At 36.7% G+C, this 23,735-nt stretch overlaps 1 protein-coding gene across 1 annotated transcript in view; it reads right to left on the bottom strand.

The window, feature by feature from the left end:
- LOC130248987 (dynein axonemal heavy chain 5-like) overlaps window positions 1–23,735 on the bottom strand; it is a 140,209-nt gene that overhangs the window by 78,068 nt on the left and 38,406 nt on the right. The window contains exons 36-43 of the mRNA XM_056483249.1: window positions 23,013–23,185; window positions 20,008–20,186; window positions 13,687–13,874; window positions 12,295–12,489; window positions 6,304–6,438; window positions 5,103–5,292; window positions 2,447–2,664; window positions 1,239–1,550 (exon numbers count right to left, since the gene is read on the bottom strand). Coding sequence (XP_056339224.1) covers window positions 1,239–1,550; window positions 2,447–2,664; window positions 5,103–5,292; window positions 6,304–6,438; window positions 12,295–12,489; window positions 13,687–13,874; window positions 20,008–20,186; window positions 23,013–23,185 — 1,590 coding nt within the window. The remainder of the gene's footprint in view (window positions 1–1,238; window positions 1,551–2,446; window positions 2,665–5,102; window positions 5,293–6,303; window positions 6,439–12,294; window positions 12,490–13,686; window positions 13,875–20,007; window positions 20,187–23,012; window positions 23,186–23,735) is intronic.

The raw sequence follows: 23,735 nt of genomic DNA, 5'->3' as shown, positions 1-23,735 counted from the left end.
GTAAATATTATGTCATATCATTATGTTTTGGAGGTAGAACAAAATGAATAGCTTGTTAAACATTAGTTTTAAAGTAAATGTGCACTGAAATGAAAAGTAGAACGTTAGACGACATTTATTAACATTCAGGGCATTCTAAATATTCCACTATCAATCACTGCTTTTATCATGATCTATATAAAGCTTTCTGAAATGTCACTCAAAGTTCATTAAAACCTGCATTTTTAAAATGCAAGAGCAAAGAAAAATATTACAGGAGAAACCCCTGTGAAATCCAACACCAATTACATGAGTAAATAAGCAGGAGCAAGTTGATAGAAAACCAAGGTATGGAAATCGCGTTTTTTTCACAGATATCGAGGAAATCAGAAGATAACAACACTGAAAGGTTGCAAAGACATAAATATTTCTTTAAAAACATTCAAAAGCAGACATAAATATTCCAGTGTGATTGAAGAAGTACACTATTGAGATTATGCTTTTCTACCCACTATCAAGTACAACTATTCATAATGCTGGAACCTTTCTAACGGTTCAGTAAGGTAAGGCCAAGCAGAGGAGGAAAAACATTCAGGATTCATCCTGTGGATCTACTGTTTGAACACAGTTTAGTCAGAAAATGTACCAAAGAGATGCAGTTTCAAAAATTTCCATTGGAACAGAAACATGGAGAATAAAATCAGAAGAGACATCTATAGTTAGAACTTCAGAATTATAGTCAGAGTTTCAGAGCAGCAGAGAGCACAGAACTACCCTGGATTAATTTGAATTATAAAATCTCTTTCTAAAATTAAGTAATGGATCAAATGCATTCCTGGTGCACCAGAGTAAATCTATATCAATTTCCTTCTAAATTTATTTCTTTGTATTTAAAACAAAATAAGAAGTTTACCCACCTCCTTTGTGTATCCTAACAAGAATTAAAATTGCAGTATTAAAATTACAAGTAAAGAGAGTATCTCTTTTGCCAACATGCAATATAAAATAAGCAAAAATTTAACAATTCATTGCCAACTATCATATGCAGACAAAACGAAACATTCAGATTATTCATCTGTCATAGCTTCAGTCATTTATTAATGATAGTGAAAATCTTCACTCCTTTTTTAATCCTTCATGTTTAGTTTATTACATAAACAAAATGTAAATAATTGAAAGAGCACTTAGGAAGAAGCAATGCTTCATTTAAAAAAATAATAAAAAATACATGGTTTTTTCTGAAGTAGTTAATTAAGTACCTGAAATACAGCATTAAAGCAATTCCACAGGACATTGGAGTATGTAACTGGCAGTGTCTGCAGCCAAGCCCTTAAAACAGGCTTCCAGTCTAACACAGAAGAACTCATGAAGACCATCCCATTACGAGAGACTGTTGCAGGGGAAGCATTGTCAATGTTGTGAGGCTCAAAAATAATTTTGCAATTGGGGGACATCGGAATGCGATCTCCATTGGCCAAAGTAAGGGTCTTATTATCATCCAGAACAGAGTTCAGATTTTCAATCCAAATTGCATCAACAGGTCCATCCAAAACTATCCAGATATGCTCACTCTAAAAGAAAAAGGAGAGACACACACATTCAACTTTACCTACATTGACCAAAAATACACATTTATGTAATATCAGAAAATGAACTCTTAGATATAAGTAATGTCATAAATTGGTGTTCAGCAAAAAAAACAATAAAAAAATGCAATTTTTGTAATTTTCTCCGTGATTTTAATTCTTCTTTTGTTATCTTAGTGTGTCACACTAAAAGGATATTAAGAAACAGCAATAAAAATTTATTTGTGCAGTACTGAGCAGAAAGTTGTATCTTTCTTCTACAAAAGTATATCAGCCAAGATGGATGAAAACATTTCCCATTACCTGTAGTCTTATACACAGGCACAAAGTCATTCCCTGTGGGATGTTACCTAAGTATTTCATGTAAGGTGTCCTATTTTCCAAGCCAGAACTGCGTGGCTGTTCAGTAGATGTGAGTGTAATTATGATTCTGTGAAACATGATCTGCAGGTTTGATAGGAGAATTGGGAAATGCCTACATCTGTTTCTTACCAAAGTCTTACATTCTGATATAACTAGTAAAATAAAGTGGCAATGACTTAAAACCAGACACAAGAAAATTGACTTTTCTGTCCTCACATCAAAACACGAACACACATTGGTCTTGTGTTTGCACTGCTTACAGAAGGAAGCAAACCACTTAAAATCTTTTCTAGGAAAAGTATTGGTATCTCAAATGCTTGGGAAGCCTATTGCTATCTGGAATACATATATATGTATAATTCTGACTCCTGTGCACATTGAATTCATCAGATATACAGCAAAATTAACACTGCATATTTCCATTTGAATTTATAATGGAAGACCTTTGAGATAAATGACAGGTAATGACACCTTATGGAAACAGTATTAAATGTCTGTCATGATACAATATCCATTACCTTCTTTGCCTTTAAAGTTTTTCTCCATAATGTAGAGAAAATACCATCTGTCCAGTCATTTGTAGCAACATCAAGGGTACCGAACATCTGGGAAGCTGTGATTGCCTTTGGGTTCATTCTCATCTCTTTATGAGGAGCACCACAATCTGTCATTGCTTTCATCAAAATATTAATGCACTTTGTCTTTCCTGCACCAGTTGGACCCAGAGTCATCATACCTTAAAACAATATAAACATGGTTTAAAATGAAATGTCAATGTCGTGCTACCATTTAATGGCTCATTGCATCAACGATCCTTGTTTTATTTTTATCAAAAGCCAATACAAAAGGATGTTTCTCACCCCACTTAATGTTGATGGAAACAGAATTTGAAACTATTATTTAAAGGCCTCTATAAATGTCTCTCAGTTATGATAGGCAAGTCTATGTGGGTCTGTATCCTCCCTCAGGCAATTATTTTCTTTTTTCTAATGGGACCATACAACTGCCTTTTGATGTTCTCATGCAATGACATTGACATGAATGGTGGCAAACAAATCCAGAAATTTCTAAACGTATCTAACTAGAATGAGCATCTTCCAGTGATATACAAAATTGAGTGCATCTTTCTGATGCAAAAGTAACAAAAATATGTATCTGCACCTATCCATGCTGACACTTTAATAATCTTTCTTTCTTAAAAACAGTTAAGAGCAACCACACTTAATTTATCAGTGTACACATGTTACCTAAGAAAAATAAATCATGTCTTCAATAATAAATTAAGCCTACTTCTTTAGTTATGTTTTCTGAATTACCTACTAAATAGGCCCAGAATCTGTCCAAAACCAGATGGGACATTCAAATTGGGACTTCCAAAGTCATTTAAGGGACTTATCTAAGTCCTATTAGCCCGAAAGGCAACTGGACAACAAAATCCTTAGTTGCCTTTGAAAACGTCTTCAACAAAGGTATGGAACAACTACAAACCCAAATAATAAACCTAAGCCAGTGCCATCCAGATCATGCCACACTTCCTCTAAAACTAAAGGGAGCTGGATGTTCCCTGAAACAATCTGAGGACTCAGAAAATCACTTACTCATGCCATATGTTACATATGGGGAAATCTAATACAAACTCTTCAGTGTTAACCAAATGGCTTTTCTGCTGGTTTCCATGATATTGCAACCAAAATTGTAATGCCAAGCAGATTTCAGGATCCATGCACCGAATCTTTGTGCATGTATGTGTGTTTGTTTATAAAAGAACCTCACGTGGACATACAGCCATATTTCTCCTCATTATTTGAAATCCCATGCTGACCTCTCCAAGTTCATGAGTAGGACAAGTGGAAGTCAGGAAAATATAATCTTTTTCCCTTAGTGCAGTAACTTTTGTCACAGAAAGTCAAAAAATTTTGGCCTGAGCATCCAACTGTCCAGACAATTGGAGCTGCATGATCTCCTGGGAATAGTAGGGGTGCATGGAGAGAAGAGGCATCTAAGCAGAATGTCATGGTGGATCCTGAAGATTTTTGAGGAATAGAGGAGCTGTAGTGTCTCACAGCTCAAACAGCTTCTTTTAAAAAGAGATACATTTAATCATAACTGAAAACATTAAAACTTCCATGGTACCTATACAGAAATAGCTGTTATAGAACACTGCACCCAGAAATCTGGATGCAAATTAGTAAATCTGCACAGCACTAACCAGTTCTTCAGTCTAACCAATAATCCAAATCAAAAATTTGAGGCATTAGGGACTCAGACTGCGGTATGTGAATGAGTATTTCCTTTCAGTTATTTCATCAGTTTAAGCTGGCTATTCTTTTATTATGATAAGAAAAGGGAGAATATGAAAGATGATCTTTTTATAAATCTTTGCTGCTTTCGTTAAATTTCCTTTATATTTTACCCTTATTATTAAAAAAATCATTAGTTAGAGGTTAGGGGATAGGGGATATTTCAAAATAGGAGCAATTTTTTTCCACTGAGCAATGAATAGTAAACCTGGATTCACTACTGTTTTTTATACCCTTCCCAGGACACGATAAACTTTACTCAATGGCTTTTTCTGCACTATAAAAATGCATTTTCATAGTATCAAAGAATGGTTGAAGTTGGAAGGGACCTCTGGAGACCATCTTGTCTAACTCCCCTCATCCAGCAGGAGGAAAGCTTATTTCTCCCCAGTATAAATGGCAAGAATCAATCACAAAGAAAACACTTGGAATCATATCACATGCATGGTAGAATCTATCAAAATAAAGGTTTGAGAAATTATTTTTTGTAATCTTCTCAACATCAGAATCTCACAGTAACATTAAACTTGAGCTTCATGACTGAACTTTGTCTGAGGGCAACAATTTTTTTCAGATTACTGAACAAAATTGCTGTTTCTGGATTTGAATGAATATATTTTAACTTGTTCTATAGAAATTTCCATCACCAAAGGCCGCGCTCATATTCCCCATAAAAATGCAATACAACAAAGGACTGCACACCAAAAAAAGGTCATAATAGCTTCCTAAGCAAAATACCCACATGGGCATTAATAATGACATCTGTTCATTTTTTAAAAACATTTTTCACAAAATTAATCTGCATTCTAGTGGCAGATGATATAATGTAGTCTCAAATACAATGCAGTCTCAAAGCCTCATCTAGCATGCTAACCATGTCGGACTCGCTGAGTTTCGTACAGCTGAATAACTTTAAGTATCCATGGTGGATGATTAATAAGCCCTGCTTCCTCTGTTTGCTTTTGGATGGCTGACTGTAGTTCAGGATAACCAGATTTATCCAGGGTAATTCCAGGGAATAGGTCATTAATGAGACTCATAAATAAAGGTTCATCTTCATCCACCTGTCAAGGATAAAGTAGGGGGAAACACATTATTTATTTATCAAAATTATTATTACAGTTGTAAACAATCTTCAAGATAAGCCATTTAAAGGATGGCTGTGAAAATCTTATCTCTTCCAAAGTAAATATTATAATTATCCATCAGTTTTATGAAGTGAGTTTCATACAATGAAATCACAAGTAGTAATTTCTAAATTAAATAATTTAGGCTGATAAAAATTTAAACAACTTAATACAGTTTTCTTCAATGTATACATACACATATTTCTTCATTTGTTACATAAGTCAGCAAGATTTATTCCAACCATATTTTGCCTTGGAATTTTTATGATTTTTTCTTTCTGTAAATCACTGAAGGGTTGCTATAGGTTTGAACACAGGTACCAACGTGCTTTATAGATTAACATCAGAAGCAATTGGTTCCATCACAAAACTGGTTCCCAAGGTAAATATGCAGAGTCTAGACATGCTATAACCTTTTAATTACAGCAATAAAAGGAAAGATGAATATTTTAAATACTATTATCAAAAGACATTACACTACACAAGCTGGTGTTAGCTGCTTCCAATTACCTCACGCAATGCAATTCTTATGATGCTCTGAAAAGGCAACAGACTCCCAAGAAATGTATAAATTGAAATTCTGGATTAAGAAGGATCTTTGGTGACATTATTAATAGTTAATACAATGTATTCTTCCTTTTTCTCCTTAGAGTAAAAAGAATTAAAACAAAAGCCAATTAGAGGACCTGGTAGATCCCCAGGATCTCATGGTATTTCCAGAGATTTTTTTCAGCGAAAGCTTATGATGTGTTTTCCTCTCTTTAAAAGATAAATTGTGCTCACACAGTAACTGTATTCTGATTTTCAACTCACTTATAAATCATGTTAAAAACTGCAAAATAATGAATCCAACTGGTGACAAAAAACAGCTTTCCAAAGTGCATAATAAAGATCCTTAAAAATGCAGACAAAATTCTCTGTTGGGGCAAGTCACCAGTAATGCAGTACCAGTTTGGAGAGGTTCATGTCCCGCAGAACTCTCATCACAACAGTTTTCTCTGGCTCTTGGGGATTAGATCTTTTCACTGCTCCAAGTGTTCTTAAAACAGACAGGATATTTCTAAGCCCAAAGTCATAGTGAACCTTGAAATAAAGCATAAACAAAATTAGAACTATATAGATCAAATAAATCAAAACAAAAATCAAGAGAGGACTGAAAATTAGATCCCTAAATAAGTGTTATGGAACTTCTCAATATGATTAAATTCACAGCTCGTCATCTTTTCAAATAGATTTCCAGTTTCATTGTTATCAAATCCCAAAGATATTTTCTAGTTTTGTATGTCCATATCAGAAAGTGTACCTTCTGGTGAGACAGAGCTCACCCGTATTTCCCAGGCTGACAAATTGGAACAATATACGGTATAAATCCCAGAATTTTCAGCAAGAAGTAACTTTTTTATTAGGTTTGCAGATGATACCAAACTGGTGAACTAGATCACAACTACAGTTAATAGTTACCAAGAGAAATTCAATACATTATCTATTTGTAAAGCAATTAAATAAAGGCAAGTGCAAAGCAATAAAGATGGCAATAACCAACTGCACAAATAAAGAGTAACAACTCTTTTTCATAGAGCTGAGAAGCAAATCAGATGAACAAAGCTTTGCAGAAAAATGTCTGTCATTGGATTGTCACAAGCTCCCCAATTACTTATCTGCAATTTTAGGATAAAATTTAGGACAATAAAAACACAAATGTCCTTTTTTTTTTAGGACAATTGAAAATATATTTCCATTGTAGTTGACATTTCTATACTGTGACCAAAAGTTGGACTCCACATTTAAAGACGAACCCTACAGAAGAGAAATTTGAAAAATAAAAAAAAGGCCTTGAGTTGACTAGAAAACATACTGTACCAGGAAAAAGTAATACAAAATCTACTGTAAAAGTATGAAGAGTGAATATGTACGATGAGTGATGATAAAAGTCTTCAACATGCAAAAGATACCTGTAAATAGGAAGACAGGAGGAATAGAAAGGAAAAGAAGCAATGCACTTAACTACAGCAAGGGAGATTCAAATTAACTTTTAGAAGAAAATATTGTGACCACAAGAAAAATGAAACTTTGGATTAGGTTGCCTGGGAAACTGCAACCTATCCATCAATAGCAAATGTCAAGAACAATGACAAACATTAATAACAAATTATTTAATTAAGAAATTTTTTTCTTCCAGAAATGTAGGTGCATGATTCCTCAAGGCTCTGCCCTGCCTCATTTTCTATTATTCAATCAGGTGCCAAGTTGTTAGAAGTTGAAAAAATTATGTATGAATACATAGCCATGTATTGCCAGGAAATCTCATTTGCAGATGGAAACATTAACACAAAAAGATTAACAACTTCATGTGACATTGATGAACTCAGATGTCACCTGACTGCATCATCATTTATTAAATGGCATGTGCTAGTGAAATTCCCAGAATCATGACAAGGACTGATATATTTCTTTTTCTCCATGCTAGATAACCATCATGGACATACTGGAACGAGTTCAGCAAATGATGACTTTGTGAGAGGAAGAGAGGCAATCTCAAAGTCTTTAACAGGAGAAATTGCAACGGTTTGCATAACGAAAAGATTCTCCACAATAAGAGTGGCTAAACACAGAAATGGTACCCAGAGAGAATAAATATCTCCATCGCTGGAGAAATGCAAAACTCAAAAAGTGCCTTAGCAACCTGCTCTAATGTGCTGAGCAAGAAGTCGGACAAGGTGACTTCCGGAGGTCCCTTCCAACTTACACAAGTCTGTGATTCTATAGAAGTGATGACTTTGTTAAATTTGTAGAAATACTTTCATACCTACCAGAAAATTGAAAATAAGCTTAAATTACGTTTAAAGACTTTAAAGAATTTCTGGTGCATTCCAGTTGACCTACATGATGGGCGGTTCAAGGTGACTATCCTTTATTTACGTTAATCTGTTTTCTAGTGTTACAACTGCTTTGCCTTTTAGGTATGGCACAGAATTTACTGCCAAATGCAAATTAAGAGTTATTTCTTTGCTACATCTTTTAGCAGCAATCTTTAAAGACTGTGCCTGAGCAAAATGGACTGCAGTGGCATAGCTGATGCTCTTGAAAGGAAGAATTAAAAATCTGAAAAAAAAAAGTCTCTGCACTAGAAGAAAAATTTGCTCCACATGGAAAAGAAAAAAAAGATATCAGCTCCATATGAAAGCATCTTAAAGAGATGATTCTCAAAAAGGGATCATCACCTCATTTGCTTTCAAGTTTTGTTTTTCTTTCTTTTTTTTTTCTGTTTCTTTCAGGTTTTTCTTTTCAGTTTCTGTTTTTCGCTAAGCTGTATAAGACTTTGTGGAAGGAGGTTCTAGGGAAGAAGTCCTATAACAAAGCCAAATAATTCACCTTTGGGGCTCTGTCAGAATAACTCTTTCACAGGCTTGTGGACACATTGAGCCTCCTAAATTTGCTAAGGACTATTCTTTTACTTTACCATTTATTGTTTCTATTTACTGAAGGAGATGACAGTCAGACAGGGTGCCTTTGGCTACTTGTGAGCCAGAGTTTCTACAGAGTCTGCATTTGTGTGTGTAAAATGTCTAGAGGACTTCATATATTTCTTCTGCCACATTCCTTTTAGATTTTCTGCAAGGTAAGTTCAGCTGGTGTAAGCTTGTTTGCTTTATTTCCTTCTGTTGATATATTATATTTGCTGAAAACAGGCAATGTTCTGCCATTTCCTACTGCACTGGTTCTTTATGTGACCCTGATCTTTCCAGTCAACTGCCTAGAAAACCTAGCATTACTTAACTTGGAATTTCAAATTTACCATTAAAAATTTGAATAAATAAGTTCCACTACAAAGAAAGATTAATACGAATTATAGACTCACAGAATGGTTTGAATTGGAAGTGACCTTAAAGATCATCTAGTTCCAACCCCCTGCCATGGTCAGGGACACCTTCCATTAGACCAGGTTACTCAGAGTCCCACCCAACCTGGCCTGGGTGACTTCCAGAGACAGGGAGTCCAGAAACTCACTGAGCAACCCTTTCCAGTGTCTCACTACTCTTTACAGTCAAGAATTTCTTCCTAATATCTAACTGAATATGCCTCTAAGAAATACTGTCTGTATTTTATAATTTTAGTTTTCTGACTACACAGAAGCAATTTATGTCCCACTGTTTCTGTACTCTTAAGAAATATGTTCAGTTCATGAGACTCCCATATCTAATCTGATGAACTCAGTAGATCTCTCTGTCTATATAATCACATATTGCATTAGATGTACTCCCCAGCCTACAACAAACTTCACAAGGAACTCCATTACGTGTTTCAAATTATTTCATTACTACTACAATAACAACACATTTTCTAGTGAGGAAGTGGTGGACCCAACTGAGAAGCAGAAGATCCAGTCTGTGCTGGACAAGAGAGACATCAAGAATGGTTGAACACTGTGGAAAGTGACCCTTCTGAAGTGTATGTGTACAGATAAAGACAGGTGATGAGAATAGCATCCTGGCAGAAGCACTCACAGTAGAAGGAGGTGCTCATTTGGAGTGCCTGCTTGCTAAGGCATGCAGCATGACAACAAAACAGGGAAAAATTACAGCTCTGCATGCAGGTACAAGGTTACAGTCAACTAGGAAATGGGGGCATGGAAACAGGTTCTTTAGGAAGGACAAGACAGGATGAAGAAATGGGAAATTGCCCTTTAAAGTGAAAGAGCAGGAACTCTTTCCCTTAGGATGGCTAATGAGTCAGTTGAGAGAATCTCTGCTAGAATCAGAGGACTTAACATTGTGGCAGCTGTCTGCTGCAAACATTCTGATAAGGAAGAAGCTGAGGAATCTTTATTTCAACAACTGGAATTAGCCTCATCTTTGCAAGGCCTGATATTCACTGAGGGCTTGACACACCCCAATATCTGCTGGAAGGGCACCACAGCAGGACAGAGACATTCCAAAAGATTTCAACAGTGTCTCCAATAACATCCTCACAGACGAAGTGGGGACTAGACAAGGTGGTCAGACACTTCAACAGCTTGACCAAAGAGGCTGTGCAGTGTTTATCCTTGGAGATATTCAAAGCTTATCTAGACAAGGTGCTGAGCTACCTGCTCTAGCAGATCTCACTTTGAGATGAGGTATAGAACTTGTTCACCTCCAGAAGTCCCAGAGAAAAAAAAAATCATTTTTTTCTGATTGTATGACTTTATAGAACAGATTCAGACAAGAACAGGACTGTCCAAAGGTCTGCTCCTAGGCACAGGCAGGACAAACTACCATAATACCATGGGCTTGCAGAAAGCTGTGCTTCCTGGCTCATTCTACCAAGTATAGTAATCCATCATATGATACATGATATAAATGGTTAGAAGAAAGATCACTATAGCAGGCTTCTCTGATGGATACTGTAGAAAATGTTAGGTGGTCCTGAAGAAATTATAAATAGGCGTGGAAGACTATTCTCCACAGACATCATGGTTTACTTAGTAAGAAGTATGGAATTAAAGTTATAAGAGAGATACAAGCATAAGACACAGATATAGAATTGTGATGTAGAGTGTAAGGGCTGTGCCTATGTGCACACTCAGAGCACTTGGTCATTAATTTTAGGAAATATCAAGGAACTCCCTTGCTAGCATCAGCATATATGAAGTAAAGGACTGATTTGAGATAAGATGATTGAGCTACCTGCCTTCACAACAAAGCATTTGAATAACCGGCACAGGAGTTTTCCGGGTGGGAATTTCAGAGAGTTTCACAGAGTCCTCCAGGTGGTTCCTATGACCCCAGGCCAACGGACAAGGCTTACTTATATGCTTCAGTATGCTGACTAACATGAAAAATGGAGAATCTCCTTACCTCAAGGCTCCAGAGGGCAATTTCTGCTGAAGAAATGACCAAACTGCACAGAGATTACTGCACTCATTGTGCAGATGCAGTGATCATTGTGCATAAAACACTGTACAGTCTTAAGATAGTTAAAATAAGTTTTGTACAATTAGGTTTTGTTTGGGTGTGTGCATTAGATTTTTAAGTACACTGTCCAAAGGTGAACCAGTTCCAGAATCTGTGAGAACACAAAACAAGCAAACCACTTTTGCAGAGGTAGAAGGTCAAATTTCTGATGCCTGCTTATGTGCCTTTTCCACGCTGAAGGAAAGAATCATGTCCTGGACAAAACTGATCACACAAACTCAGGTAATAAGAAAACTTAGTCTTACAAAGGCCAAGCACTAATAAATATGTGATATAGAATTAAAATTATAATAGTATAATATAGTAGTATTTTATAGTGTAGTATATTATGGTATTGTAGTCTATAGTAGTATAGTATAGTATAGTATAGTATAGTATAGTATAGTATAGTATAGTATAGTATAGTACTCAATTAGCACAGGTTCATCATTATCCAACCAAAGCAGGCATTTGAACCACAATTTATCTACTGCTCATATGATTTCTCATTGAGAGTCTCTAGTGGACAGCCAGCACAGGGCATTCAAAAGGAAAGAACCAGATTTGTTTCGATTTAAACACTCCATCCCAAACAGAACAGCAGTATTCTCTTTCTAGTAGCACTCAGCAAGACAGAATCTTGTAGGTGCTCTGTAGTTATTTACAATTCTTACACTGCCTCTGAAATAGATCTGGCCTTCATAAGTGAAGACATTGAAAAATGTGCCCTCTGTATGTTCAGCACAGCAATATACACCATTCCTCATAACTTCTCCAGTAACTGCACTCTGTTTAAGAATCACAAATCAAACTTCCTATACTACTCAATTTACTGTGAAAAACAAAAACCAACATGATAATTTCAGATACTGTTTCTGGAACTTGAAACTGAAAACCCTAAAAAATGTATAGCCTTATGAGTGTAAAATAATTACATATTCTATGAAAGAATTCTATTCCACATCCTTCCAGTGACAGCTTACAGTTGGACAAATATTTATTTCACCTGTTTAGATAACTGCTCTTCACAGAGTTTGTAGAGTGTATAGAATTTTTGACTAAGGACTTGGTTGTCTCGGAAACCAGCACTTGCCAGCTTGACTCGCATAATAATGCTGCGGTCAGGCACCATCATGGCAACCGTGCGAAACTGAATCTTCAGATTTTCGGGAAGTTCCTGTCGTCCTGCATAGCCAGGGTTCTGAAAATACAATTTATAAACTCAAACAATATACAACAATGGCACGGTAGGAAGTTTTGTCTTTCCTGATAACCATTGAGCAAGCACAGGAGCACATGCAAGATGACGGAGGATTAACTTGTGCATGTCACAATTACACACCTGTACACAGCTGCTTCAATACCGCAGCTCATGAAGTGTGGAGTATCACACGTTATTTGGAGATATCCAACACTCATAGACAGAGACAGACAGCCACTTACAGATGTTGCTGGAGCTCTTTTAAGTGGTTACTTCCTCAGGGTCTTGACAGTGTTCCAGTGCTGGAGGTTACTGTCCCCTGTGAGTGTTCCCAGACCATTTCAGCACAAAGTCAGTCAGGCAGTGCAAGCCATTACTGAGTATAATTTAAACTAATGGATCTGACCTTTCACTGAAGATGTCTAAGTCATCCATATGAGTACTGCACGGCTCAGTTGTGACAACTGTAGTCACTAGCTGTGCATTGATAACTTCTTAATCTCTTTCAGCTCCTTCCCCCTGGCCTTTATATGGCACTTACTGACTCTGTTTTTCAAATTACAGTGATAACATTAACACTTTTTCAAAGGTAGGAACTACTAAAATAAAGACAAAGGCTTCCATTTTGAGTTGTGGGTATGTAGGTAGCTAAGGAGGGAGAAATACAAAGATGATTTTAGTAATTTTTATACTTTCCTGCTGCTTTGCCTCCTGCAGTGCTAGAAGCAGCCCACAGGCACCAAAGATAAATCTTTAGGAGGCCAGTGAAACAGAGTGAGGGTGGTTTCCCTCATGCTGTCTTCTAGGATTGAGGTCAAAACTTCTTCAGAGGTGGTAAAATACTAACCAGACCAGCTACAGTAGTTCTTGCAGTGTCAATTACTTCTGGTTTATTTTGACAGACTTTGACTGAAAATATGAGGGGGTTAAATTTAATCTCAATCTGTCAAATATTCAACTAAAAAAGTCCTTAAAATACATAGTTAATGATAAATAGATAGCTCAAGTCCTAGGATCCAGTTAAAAAACATGGACTAGAGAAAATTATATCATAATTATTTTACCAAATTATTGATTGAGTTTCATTAACTATTTTTGAACAGATAGTTCCATTATTTCAACAGGGAAATTTCAATAGGAAATGGAACAAAAAAGATTTTTCACAATTATGCCATTTACATGTATTTACAGACATACCATAGTCAGAAATATACCAAATTCTCTGTCCATGTCAACGACATCACCATCAGTGAAAGTGAACTGAAGTTTCTTTTTTTTCTTACACTGAAGTACAATATATATCTGCTGAGCAGCCACTGATAAAACTGGAAGTTCAATGCGGTTAAATTCATCAAAGCAACCCCATGCACCCGACTGAGCCAAACCTAAGAAAAGCAAAAAGAGAAATACTCTGTTAAAATAGAAGATCAAACGAGCAATTTATATACAAAATAGAGCATGTTCTATACAACTTAGTGTAACATGAGAAGAACAGAGAACATGAACACAGAATAAAGTGAGAAGTAAAAACTCAAAATAAGTTGGGCTGTGCATCAATGACACTCAGAAAAAGTATCAGACCTTGAACGAAAAAGATACATAAACTTCTTTACAAAGAATACTAGAGTTTTACAGCAACCATTAGGCTGAAAGTGTTAATTAATACTGCATATAGTATCATATAGTAGCATAAATGTGCATACAGCATGGAAACTCATCTATGCAGGGGATGAAGATGAGCTTAAGAAACACCTATCTAAAAAGCACAAAACCAAACAGAGACCACTACACTTCTGAAGCATTGTACATTCAGAAGCATTGTATCATTTTATAACAATTAATTCATAGCTAAAAAATTACTGGAGATTAACATCCTATTGTTCAAGAGAGAGGAAAGAATCTGCTGTTACACTTAGAATTGTGACTTGGAACAGGCCATGGGGTTATAGACAGACAGTAGTACCCACAAACATCATTAAATTAATGGCTTTTTCAGGAGTCAAGTACTCCTTCTTCTGTATCATGCTAACAGGATTGAAATAGGAGAGTCTGCAGTGGCAGCCTTCCAGACCAGTAGTGGGAAAGCTACATAATCCCTGCTCTTCCACACCCATTTCACAAGAGACCAAGGCTAGTAAGTCTATGCAGGAGCTTCATGGATGCCATTCCTCCCTTCCCAAAGATTACACTGGACTAGTATTTCCAATTGCCTGGGTCCATACCTACAAATATTCAGAAGTGTGTAATTCATTCCACTGACTGGTGGAGCTCAGATTGGCTTTATCAGTTTGAAGGCAGTACTAAATGCAGAAATAAAGCACTTGCCCAAGAAAAGGTATTTGTGTGTTTGCAATGTTGAATAACCATACCCAGAGCTCCCCTGAATCCCCATACTTTATATGGCAATGTCTATAGCACTGGTAAAATAAATCTATGGGTGGTTTATGTGTAAAGTTAATTCCTTAAGAACTGTATATAGTTCAAGAGAAAGTATTCAAAAATCAATAACTATACTATCAAGATACATTCATTCACTTTCTTTTGTTTTCTCTTTCATTTTTTTTCTTCTCTTGCCTTTGCTCAGCCTGTTCTTCTCATAATATGCTACTTTCTTTCCCTCTACTTTTCCTTGTCTGATCTTCTCTTGCCCTTTAACATGTTCATCCAATTGTCCTTAATGCCAGTTTTATGTTTCTTTTCTGACATTCATTTTTAATGTTTTTTCATGCCCATTAACCAATTATTTTAATAATGTTGCATCAATTGGTCTTTTTTACCCATGTAATTTTGGAAGAACAAAACTAGAGGAGTCAAACCAGGTCAAAATCACAGGTAGTACAACCAAAATTGGCTTCTTAAGGCTTGATTCAGTCAGGGCAATACTGAAGATCTTCCATTAAACTTATCTCAATTCTATATGTAACCTTTCCCTAAACTGTTTCTAATTAGTTTCTAGATATTATAAGGAAAAGAATCTGAAGTGAATGAAAAGTTACATGGGCCTAATTAAAAAAATTTAAAGCAAGTGGAATATATACAAATACCACAATGCCATAATGATACAGAGATTAAAGTAATTCTATAGTCAGATACCAAATTTAAAACATGAAATACTCAATCCTGTCTTTGAAAACAAATGAAGAATGTTCCTTGATTTCATTAGTGTGGCAGCAAGTACTTTAACTGATGTTCCTCTCCTTCTGTGAGGAATATCTGGGCCCTGGATGCCCTCAACAGTCCTTCCTGAGGTTTCTATCCAGATTCTGTCTTCCAGTCCAGGAGTTCCATTATAGCTCAGGCAGGTCCGAACTGGACTGTGTGCAGGGCTGTGCACAGTCCCATCTCCTCTTATTCTGAATTTTGGAATTAACTGCCTTGGAGGAGCCCACAGCTCCACAGTGTTACCCCCAGTCCTGCCTCCTGCTGTTTCTGACTAAACTTCCTAGGTGGATCCTGTATCCAGCTGGTCATTTCACATTGTCTGGACTGCTGATGGGAACAAGCTGACAACAACCTGCCCTGCTGAGGTACTGTGGGACTGTGCCCTGCTGAGTGAAGTCCTGCCCCTGCCTCTGTGCTGATCACCCTGGGCTCCTGGCTCATCTTCCCTTTTGGAGCTACCCCATCCTTGCTACTCCCTGATAAAAAAACTTATTGCAGAGATTTTTTTAATTCATTTGTCCTCTTTTGTAACATGCGGTATAAGAATCCTAGGATTCATTCCAAAAAGAAACCGAAAAAAGTGGGGGGTTTCTGCTTTTTTTATTAAACATAAATATCTACTCTTCGGGATACAACAAGGAAAATCTCTAAAGCTGGATATTCTTTAACTTAGTTCCATAAAATATTGTCTCTTACTGTCTGTATTTTAAAGGGGTTTGAAAGTAATTTATCTGTAGAATGATGAGGTTCAGTTCTGACCAAATAATTTTTCTTTGGGAAAGGAAAAAAAAATTCACTTGTTCTGTAATGCCACCTGCTGCATGGAGTTAAGAAACCTCATTCTCAGACAAAGCCAATATCCCACAGCTTTGAATAAACTCAGTTCTTGAAAAATTATTTCATTTTGGTGGTGTTGAAAAAGGAAAGAAAGGACACACGAAGGCTAAAAACACACACACAAGTAAAGGCACAGCAAGCAAACTCCCTGCTGCAAAACAATGAGACAGTCAGAGACAATGCAATTTTGTCATATTGTGAATTAAATTCTGTTCCCATGCTGAACATATGATGGTTAGAAAATACAGAAATGGAGTAAAAGTAGAAAATAAAGGACAGGACTAAAGAGATCTTTAATTATATCTGAAAAATGTGGCAATGCCCCTGCCCCAATTAGTACAGACACTCTACAAACCTAGTTCTTAAATGATGAAAGAATATCACAGAATAGCTATTAATCCCCAGACTATAAAATGCATATCTGCAATGCAGTGCTATGTCTCTTTCTATGTATTTTTCCACATTTTCCCCCCAGATTTTACACAGGAGTAGAGCTACAGTGATATAATTCAATGGAAATGTCACTGAAACAAAGCTTGTCTAGCCAAAGTACAACTCAGAAGCAGCAAACTAAAAAGTAATCATTGGTCCTGAAAGAATTTAAAGGATGTCAGAATTGTGTATTCACCTTCTGAATTCAGATAAATATAAAATCTTAAATTAAATATTGCATTAAATGTCAAATCACAAGCAGGTAATACTGGAATTGTCTGACTGTAAGTACAGAAAACAGAACCGAAGTAAACACAACTTTTATACCCATCCACAGGCAACCACAGGCAAAATGTTTTCTGAAGGTATCTACTAACACTTTTCAGGAACAGTGATGAAGTGTTCCTGGTTAGCTATTCAAGGGCAATTTCAATACTGAATTAGATATAAGAGAAAATCTGAAAATTCATCTTCCCACTTGCATCCCTGGTACTTTCTCAGGTTATCTCTGGTCCAGTTCAGGTGACAAGTTGTATCCGAATCTACATTTTGGTTCAAATTTGAAAAACAAAACTAACAAATATCAAAATCTAGGCCTCGAACATATCAGTTATATCATCTGCCTATGAATTTCTTAAGTCACACAGAAAAACAAAACAGGGAAACAGGAAGACCAAACCTCAGCTCTGACCCAACCAGAAGAAGTTCAAATCATCTTTTTAAAGTATATATAGTATATATATACTATATTAGTTATCTTATATTTTTCTTTTTTTTTTTTTTTTTTTTTTTTTTTTTTTTTTTTTTTGAAGATGAAACTTCTTGCCTTTACAGAAGAAGCCTGGAAACATGCCTGCAGACAGGACAACACCTCCTCTCCCTGCCTCTTTTTTCCTCACTGCTAAACCTGCTAATGTCTGATGCCTTGACCCACAGCACCAGATAAAGTGAAAAGTTTGGGTGTAGAAACACTGGTGATGGAGCATCAAGCCTATCACAAATGTGGAATTCTGAAAAATTTCCCATTGGGAGCACAGAAATATGTAATATGTTAATGAGAACTTTCTTATCAGTCTGCATGGAAGTGCTTCTACAGCTGAGAAGAACTACCCTTTCTTCCATTAAAGACCTCATGTGCAGTAAAGAATCTTTATCTGAACTCACTTTGCTCTTTATATTAAATCAAAAAGAGCTCATTTCCTTCCCTAACTTCAGTACATCCACTCTTCAAGAAATTATTCAAGATATTTTCTTATTTATGTCTTAAGACACAAAAAAAGGTGATTGCAAGCCAGGCCCTTTCAAGTAGTGACACTAAATCCAAAACAACTGACTTCAAATGTCCCTTCACAAATGAAAGCATCAATGACTTGTGTAAGAACAGAATCTTACTTTTACTCCCAGACACGCAACAGCCATAGGAATGTTGAAGAAACTCACCCTATTCAGGCTCTATTCAGCTGGATCTATTATCTAATTCTCAGAAAAATTCTCTGAGAAGCAAGCTATGATCCCACTTGCAAATTTACTGAAGTAAGCAGCCACAGGCATCATGGTTGCTTGAGCAGCAGTTAGATGAGTTCTATAAACGTTTTTTCTAGCTCATACTGAACACCAGCATGCCATTAAATGAGGCAGTTACAGAAGAGGGGCACATTACACAGTATTACTTTGCTTCTGTAGCATATGATGACAGTACTACATGGAAAATGGTCAGCTTATAGAAAAACAACAGTGAAAGAAAGCTGAGCCCTTAAACTCAAAACTTGTGCTTTTAGACACAGAAATTGTGTCCAGTTTTAATAAAAGAAAGCAACGACAAGCTGCAGTGATCACTACTGCCTCAATCTGAAATGGGAAGGGACAAGTGCTCAGGATAAAAAGACAGAAAAAAGGCAAGAATACAAAACCAGGTGTCTGAACTGACAAAAGTCACAAAGAGTTTAATACAAAGAAGTGAAACACTATGGAGTCAGGAAAAGAGGTGTTCACATAAAGAGATACAAACATTCTCACAGAAGGAGCAGAGCAGAAGACAACAGCTTGGTGACATCAAAGACAAACCCACTGGAAGGAGAAGCAAAGGCTGACTTCTCCCTTACAGACTGATGACTGTGCTTGGCACTATGAGAACACTCAGATATGCCAGGCTTCTTCTGTCTAATAACAATGAGCAAAATAAACCTGTGACACTGAATATCCACACACACCATAAAAGATGCGAAAATAAAACTTGGCCCTGTGGGGGTTACAGCAGCTGCTTTGAGAAACTTGTGACCTTAACTGAAGGTATTCACATGCATAGGTGGTTCATTTTCCAGCTCAGAAATGTTCATCTGTTTAAAAAATCATGGCCAGATTTGCTGGCTTCTTAAGTGGAACTAAATATTATCCCCAGGTTATATTTTAGTTTTCAAGAGATATATCACAACAGTGAAAATTATGTTTATGATACCTCGTGTTATAGATAAAATCCCACCACTCACAGAAAACAGTTGCATTCTGTGGTCTGTCAGTCCAGATATAAACGCAGCTAGATACAATAAAATGGACCATTATAATGAAATCTACATTTGTGATCACTAAATACTGTCTGCAAAACTAAATTCAAAATTTTGCTAATCATGGAGAGTTATCAGAGTTTGACCACTGTGTCATTTTCCTGGTTTCAAAAGAGTCCTACTGTTAAATAAGACACTGCAACTTTTTGCATATTTTCCCTGTCTTGCACAACTTCATTACGCTTCGCATTTGATACACAAAAATAGCAAATAATAAATATGAATCCTCTCCACATGGCATAGGTGGGATAGAAGGATTAAAAAACTCTCAAAGAGTAGAAGGGATTAAAAGGGAATAAGAAAACAAGACATAGATAGAAAACACCGCTGAAGAATATCAAACAAAGAAGTACTGGGAAGCATGCTGGAAGAAAGATGGAAAAATCAAATAAAATCAAATATTAGGCAAAGTGGATGAGTATCTGGAAATAAGAGGAAACAGAGATGAAAATGCCCTCCAAATCATTGTTTACTCACTACTGAAGGGGCAAAAACTCTGAAATTAATAAAGTGGGTATTTTCTTACCTTTATAGATACGACCAAGTCCTCTGTAGTCCATTTGGTCTGAACAATTGAAAACAACAACATACTTTCCCAGGCATTTGCCCATGTCTTTAGTTGTCTCTGTTTTCCCTGTCCCAGCAGGTCCTGCTGGTGCACCACCCATACTCATGCCCAGGGCCTGTGCCAGAGTGATGTAACACCTAAGGACAGAACAAACAGATCTGTGAATATTTTCCTACCATTAATTACTTGAAGTCTGTCAATCCAACCACAGCAGATGTATTATCCAGAGCTAGGGAAGGGAGCAGAAATGTATTTCCCTAGTGATGCCGTTTGCACACTGTGAAGCTGAGTTACCAGGACCAGCTTTGCTCCACCTGCAGAAAAGCACCCATCCAGTACAGCCACGAATGCAACAGCCCAGGAAATCCACAGGCCAATTCTAAATGCTGAATACCAAAATACTGTAGTAATGTGATTTTTTAGGCTGTCATACACCCTTCCTCCATTACAGCCTATTCTGCAGCATCCTGAGCCACTGGATTTCTGCCTTTTCCCCCTCCCTCCTACTGTCTCCCCAGAGCACTCATGATCTGGCAGTAGGAAGGTACAGAGGCTGGAAGAACATCCTGTTCTTGCTATTTCCATAGCAGCACACCTAACCACAGTAGTGCTGGCAGTCATGTGACGTCTTTGAGTTCCAGAAGCACAATGGATGAGAGCAAAGATTGCAATGGAGAAAGGAGAGGAATCCATGAGTCCTATGATCACCTTCTCCTTAAGCCTCCATCCTGGGTTGAGATCCTCAAGTCTAAGTCTCAGCCTTCCCAGATGGTGTGGAGGTTACTGAAGCATGTAAGGAATCCTGTTGTTTCAACCTCCAACACTCCAAAATCACAGAAAACACATTTTAGCACTGTGAAACTCAATGGCTTTGTGATATATGCGGGGAGATAAAACGGGCACTGGAAAAAATCCCAAATGACAGCACCTAGTATGATTTCTTATGAAACAACAGAATACCCATTCTAATACAATAGCAGTAAGAATGTTTTATCACCTTAATACTCATTGATCAATTAACAGGCCATAATTTAACACATAAAAAATACCACTCCCAACAATTCTGCTACTGAAATTGAGGTAAGGACAAACTGAATGCACAGCACAAGTTCTATATAGACCTTTCACTTCATTTTTGGTGTATGCAATGACATGGACTGTGTCTGATATGATGTGTAGGAGCATTCCATTTCAGTGCCATTATCTTAATGCAATGTACTACCAGCTGTGTGTATTTATCTCTGCTTAGGGAATCTCTCTGAACATGAAATCATTAGCCAAACAGGACTTGACTCCAAGCTGATTAATAGAACAAAGATACCATTGCCTGAAAATTTTCAGAAGATCAGACAATTCCAAGCAGCAGTATTATAATACTAAAATGGAAAAAGCTCACAACAGGAATAAAATGTGTTGTTATGCAACATTGCTTAGGTACATAAGTCTCCCACACTAACACTAGGAAACATCTCTGCTTCAAATACCCTTTCATGTGACAGTGGGTAGCCTCCACACCCTGCAGCTCTGTTTGGCTCTCTCAGGTTTTTCCAAAGAGAGATATGCCTTTTCTTTCTGTTGTTGTTATTATTATTATATTTTAAACTAATTTAAAAGGATTGTTTTCTTCAATCATGTCACCCTGTGCTAATTTTCAATCTTGTGAGACACAGCACCGTACAGAATCATTATGTATTCTATGTCCAGTCCCAGTCCAATTCCTGGCTCTGCTCAGGACAAACCCAAAAACCACACCATGTGCCTGAAAGCTTTGTCCAAACACCTTCAGAACTCTGGCAGCTTGATGCCATAACCACTTCCCTAGCTGCATTTTAATTCTGTAAACAAATTTTGAATGTCGACATTTTCTTGATACTGGCTCTCCTGGTGGGTAAAAATATTTTCAGTGTCATACTTTTAGTCCTGCCATAGCCACTAACCAACTGCATGTGTATTGCTGCAAACAAACCTCTAGCTAACATAGGAACAGTAGGGTGCATAATATAGAACTTGGGAGATGTGTGTTACTTATTAAAAGCCAGCTATCCACATGGAGAGGTTTGGCTTTCTTTAGCTCACAGGGAATAATTATTGTTCAGAAATAGGCAAAAATCTGAATTTTCATTAATAAATAAAATCTAGTAGCACAAAGAATGCAAAGACAATTACAACATTAACTCAAGATGGGGCTTTGAGCAAACTGGTCTAGTGGAAAATGTCCCAGTCCAAGGCAAGGGCATTGGAACTAGAGGATCTTTAAAGCCCCTTCCAACCCAAGCCATTCTGTAATTCTATAAATGACTGAATGTGCAAAGTATCTTGACATTCGTATCCACATATAAAAGAACAAGCTCTGGCATAGCAAATGTATCTGCCTCTTGCCTAGCTGAAGCAGCAACTAAGCACTTTAGGAAAATAGGCATCTAATGAAGTTTATACTGTGCTGGATAACTAACACTCCAGCAATAAAAACTTCTCCTTATGATTGTCCTCTGAGTTTTTCTCTGTAGTCCTGCAATTCTCCATAGGCCTTGCTTAAAACCATACTGGCACTAGATACACAATGCTATCCTGAGTTACTGCTTTTTCCTACAGCTGACTTCAAATTAATCACTTGCTGTAATTCCAAATTCTCATGCAACTACTTGCTTATTGAAAGCAGCAATATATTGGTGTTTAGATTGACTCTCTTTTGGCTGGTGAAGTGTATGATGCTCAGGCATATTTATCTTGAGAACAAATAAGTTTTTCAAAGCCCATCACAGCTTAAATAGCTCAAGCAAACACTCAAATTCAATCTGCTTTAGACAGCTGAATATATAAGCACTGGCCTCTGCTGTTCACCAGCAATATTGCAGCACTGTAGTGCAACCTCAGTAATTCTGACTTGTGAAAGTTAAAATAATTAAGTCAAAGGAAGTAAATCTTAGCTCCAGTACTATGCACTTCATTCCTTTTATAAATACCTGTCAGTTAAGGGAGTTATAACAAGCCTGTCTGTACAGCCTAAGTATTCATTGCAGTAGGTGAACTCTACATCAGTGATTTTGATAATGCATTTATCCAAGTCTTCAAGAAAATAAAATCGAGACTGTTTTTGCCATTCAAAATCAGATGGAGATTTAATGTTCATACGGACCTATTATAGAAAATAAAAATCATTAATACAGAAATTAAACAGTGCAAATTAATCAAATTAATCTTACATTCCATACAGAAAAAAAAAGTCTACTTTATATAAATTCATGACCTTGAAGAATGAGCACGGAATCCATCAGGAGTCAAGACTTATCAAGAATTATCTTTTCAAACCTGTCTATGACATGCTCTGAACCTTCTGTCTACTTTGATTTTCCTCTGATTTGGGCACAGAGATTATGAATTGTGTCTTACAGACATACTGAAAAACAGTCACGGAAAACATAAAAAATGAACAATGCAGACTGTCCTGCATGGTAACTGCACCATTGCTCACAGAAATACTAAATTGAGCACAGTATTTGAATACATTGTGTAGATGTTTGAGTGCTTGTTTATTTAGGTTGTATTTTTCAGTATGAACTTGCCACACACATATTTAGATTTGTGGTAATTAATAGATTCATTATTATTGAAACTTGATCTCAAGACCAATGGCCTCTTTCAGAAAATGTTGCCCTGGTTATTGGCCTAGTAAAAAATTTAAGGTG

This window comes from Oenanthe melanoleuca, chromosome 2, assembly GCF_029582105.1.
Source record: "Oenanthe melanoleuca isolate GR-GAL-2019-014 chromosome 2, OMel1.0, whole genome shotgun sequence".
NCBI classification, from domain to species: domain Eukaryota; kingdom Metazoa; phylum Chordata; class Aves; order Passeriformes; family Muscicapidae; genus Oenanthe; species Oenanthe melanoleuca.
This window is presented reverse-complemented; position numbering and strand designations above follow the sequence as displayed.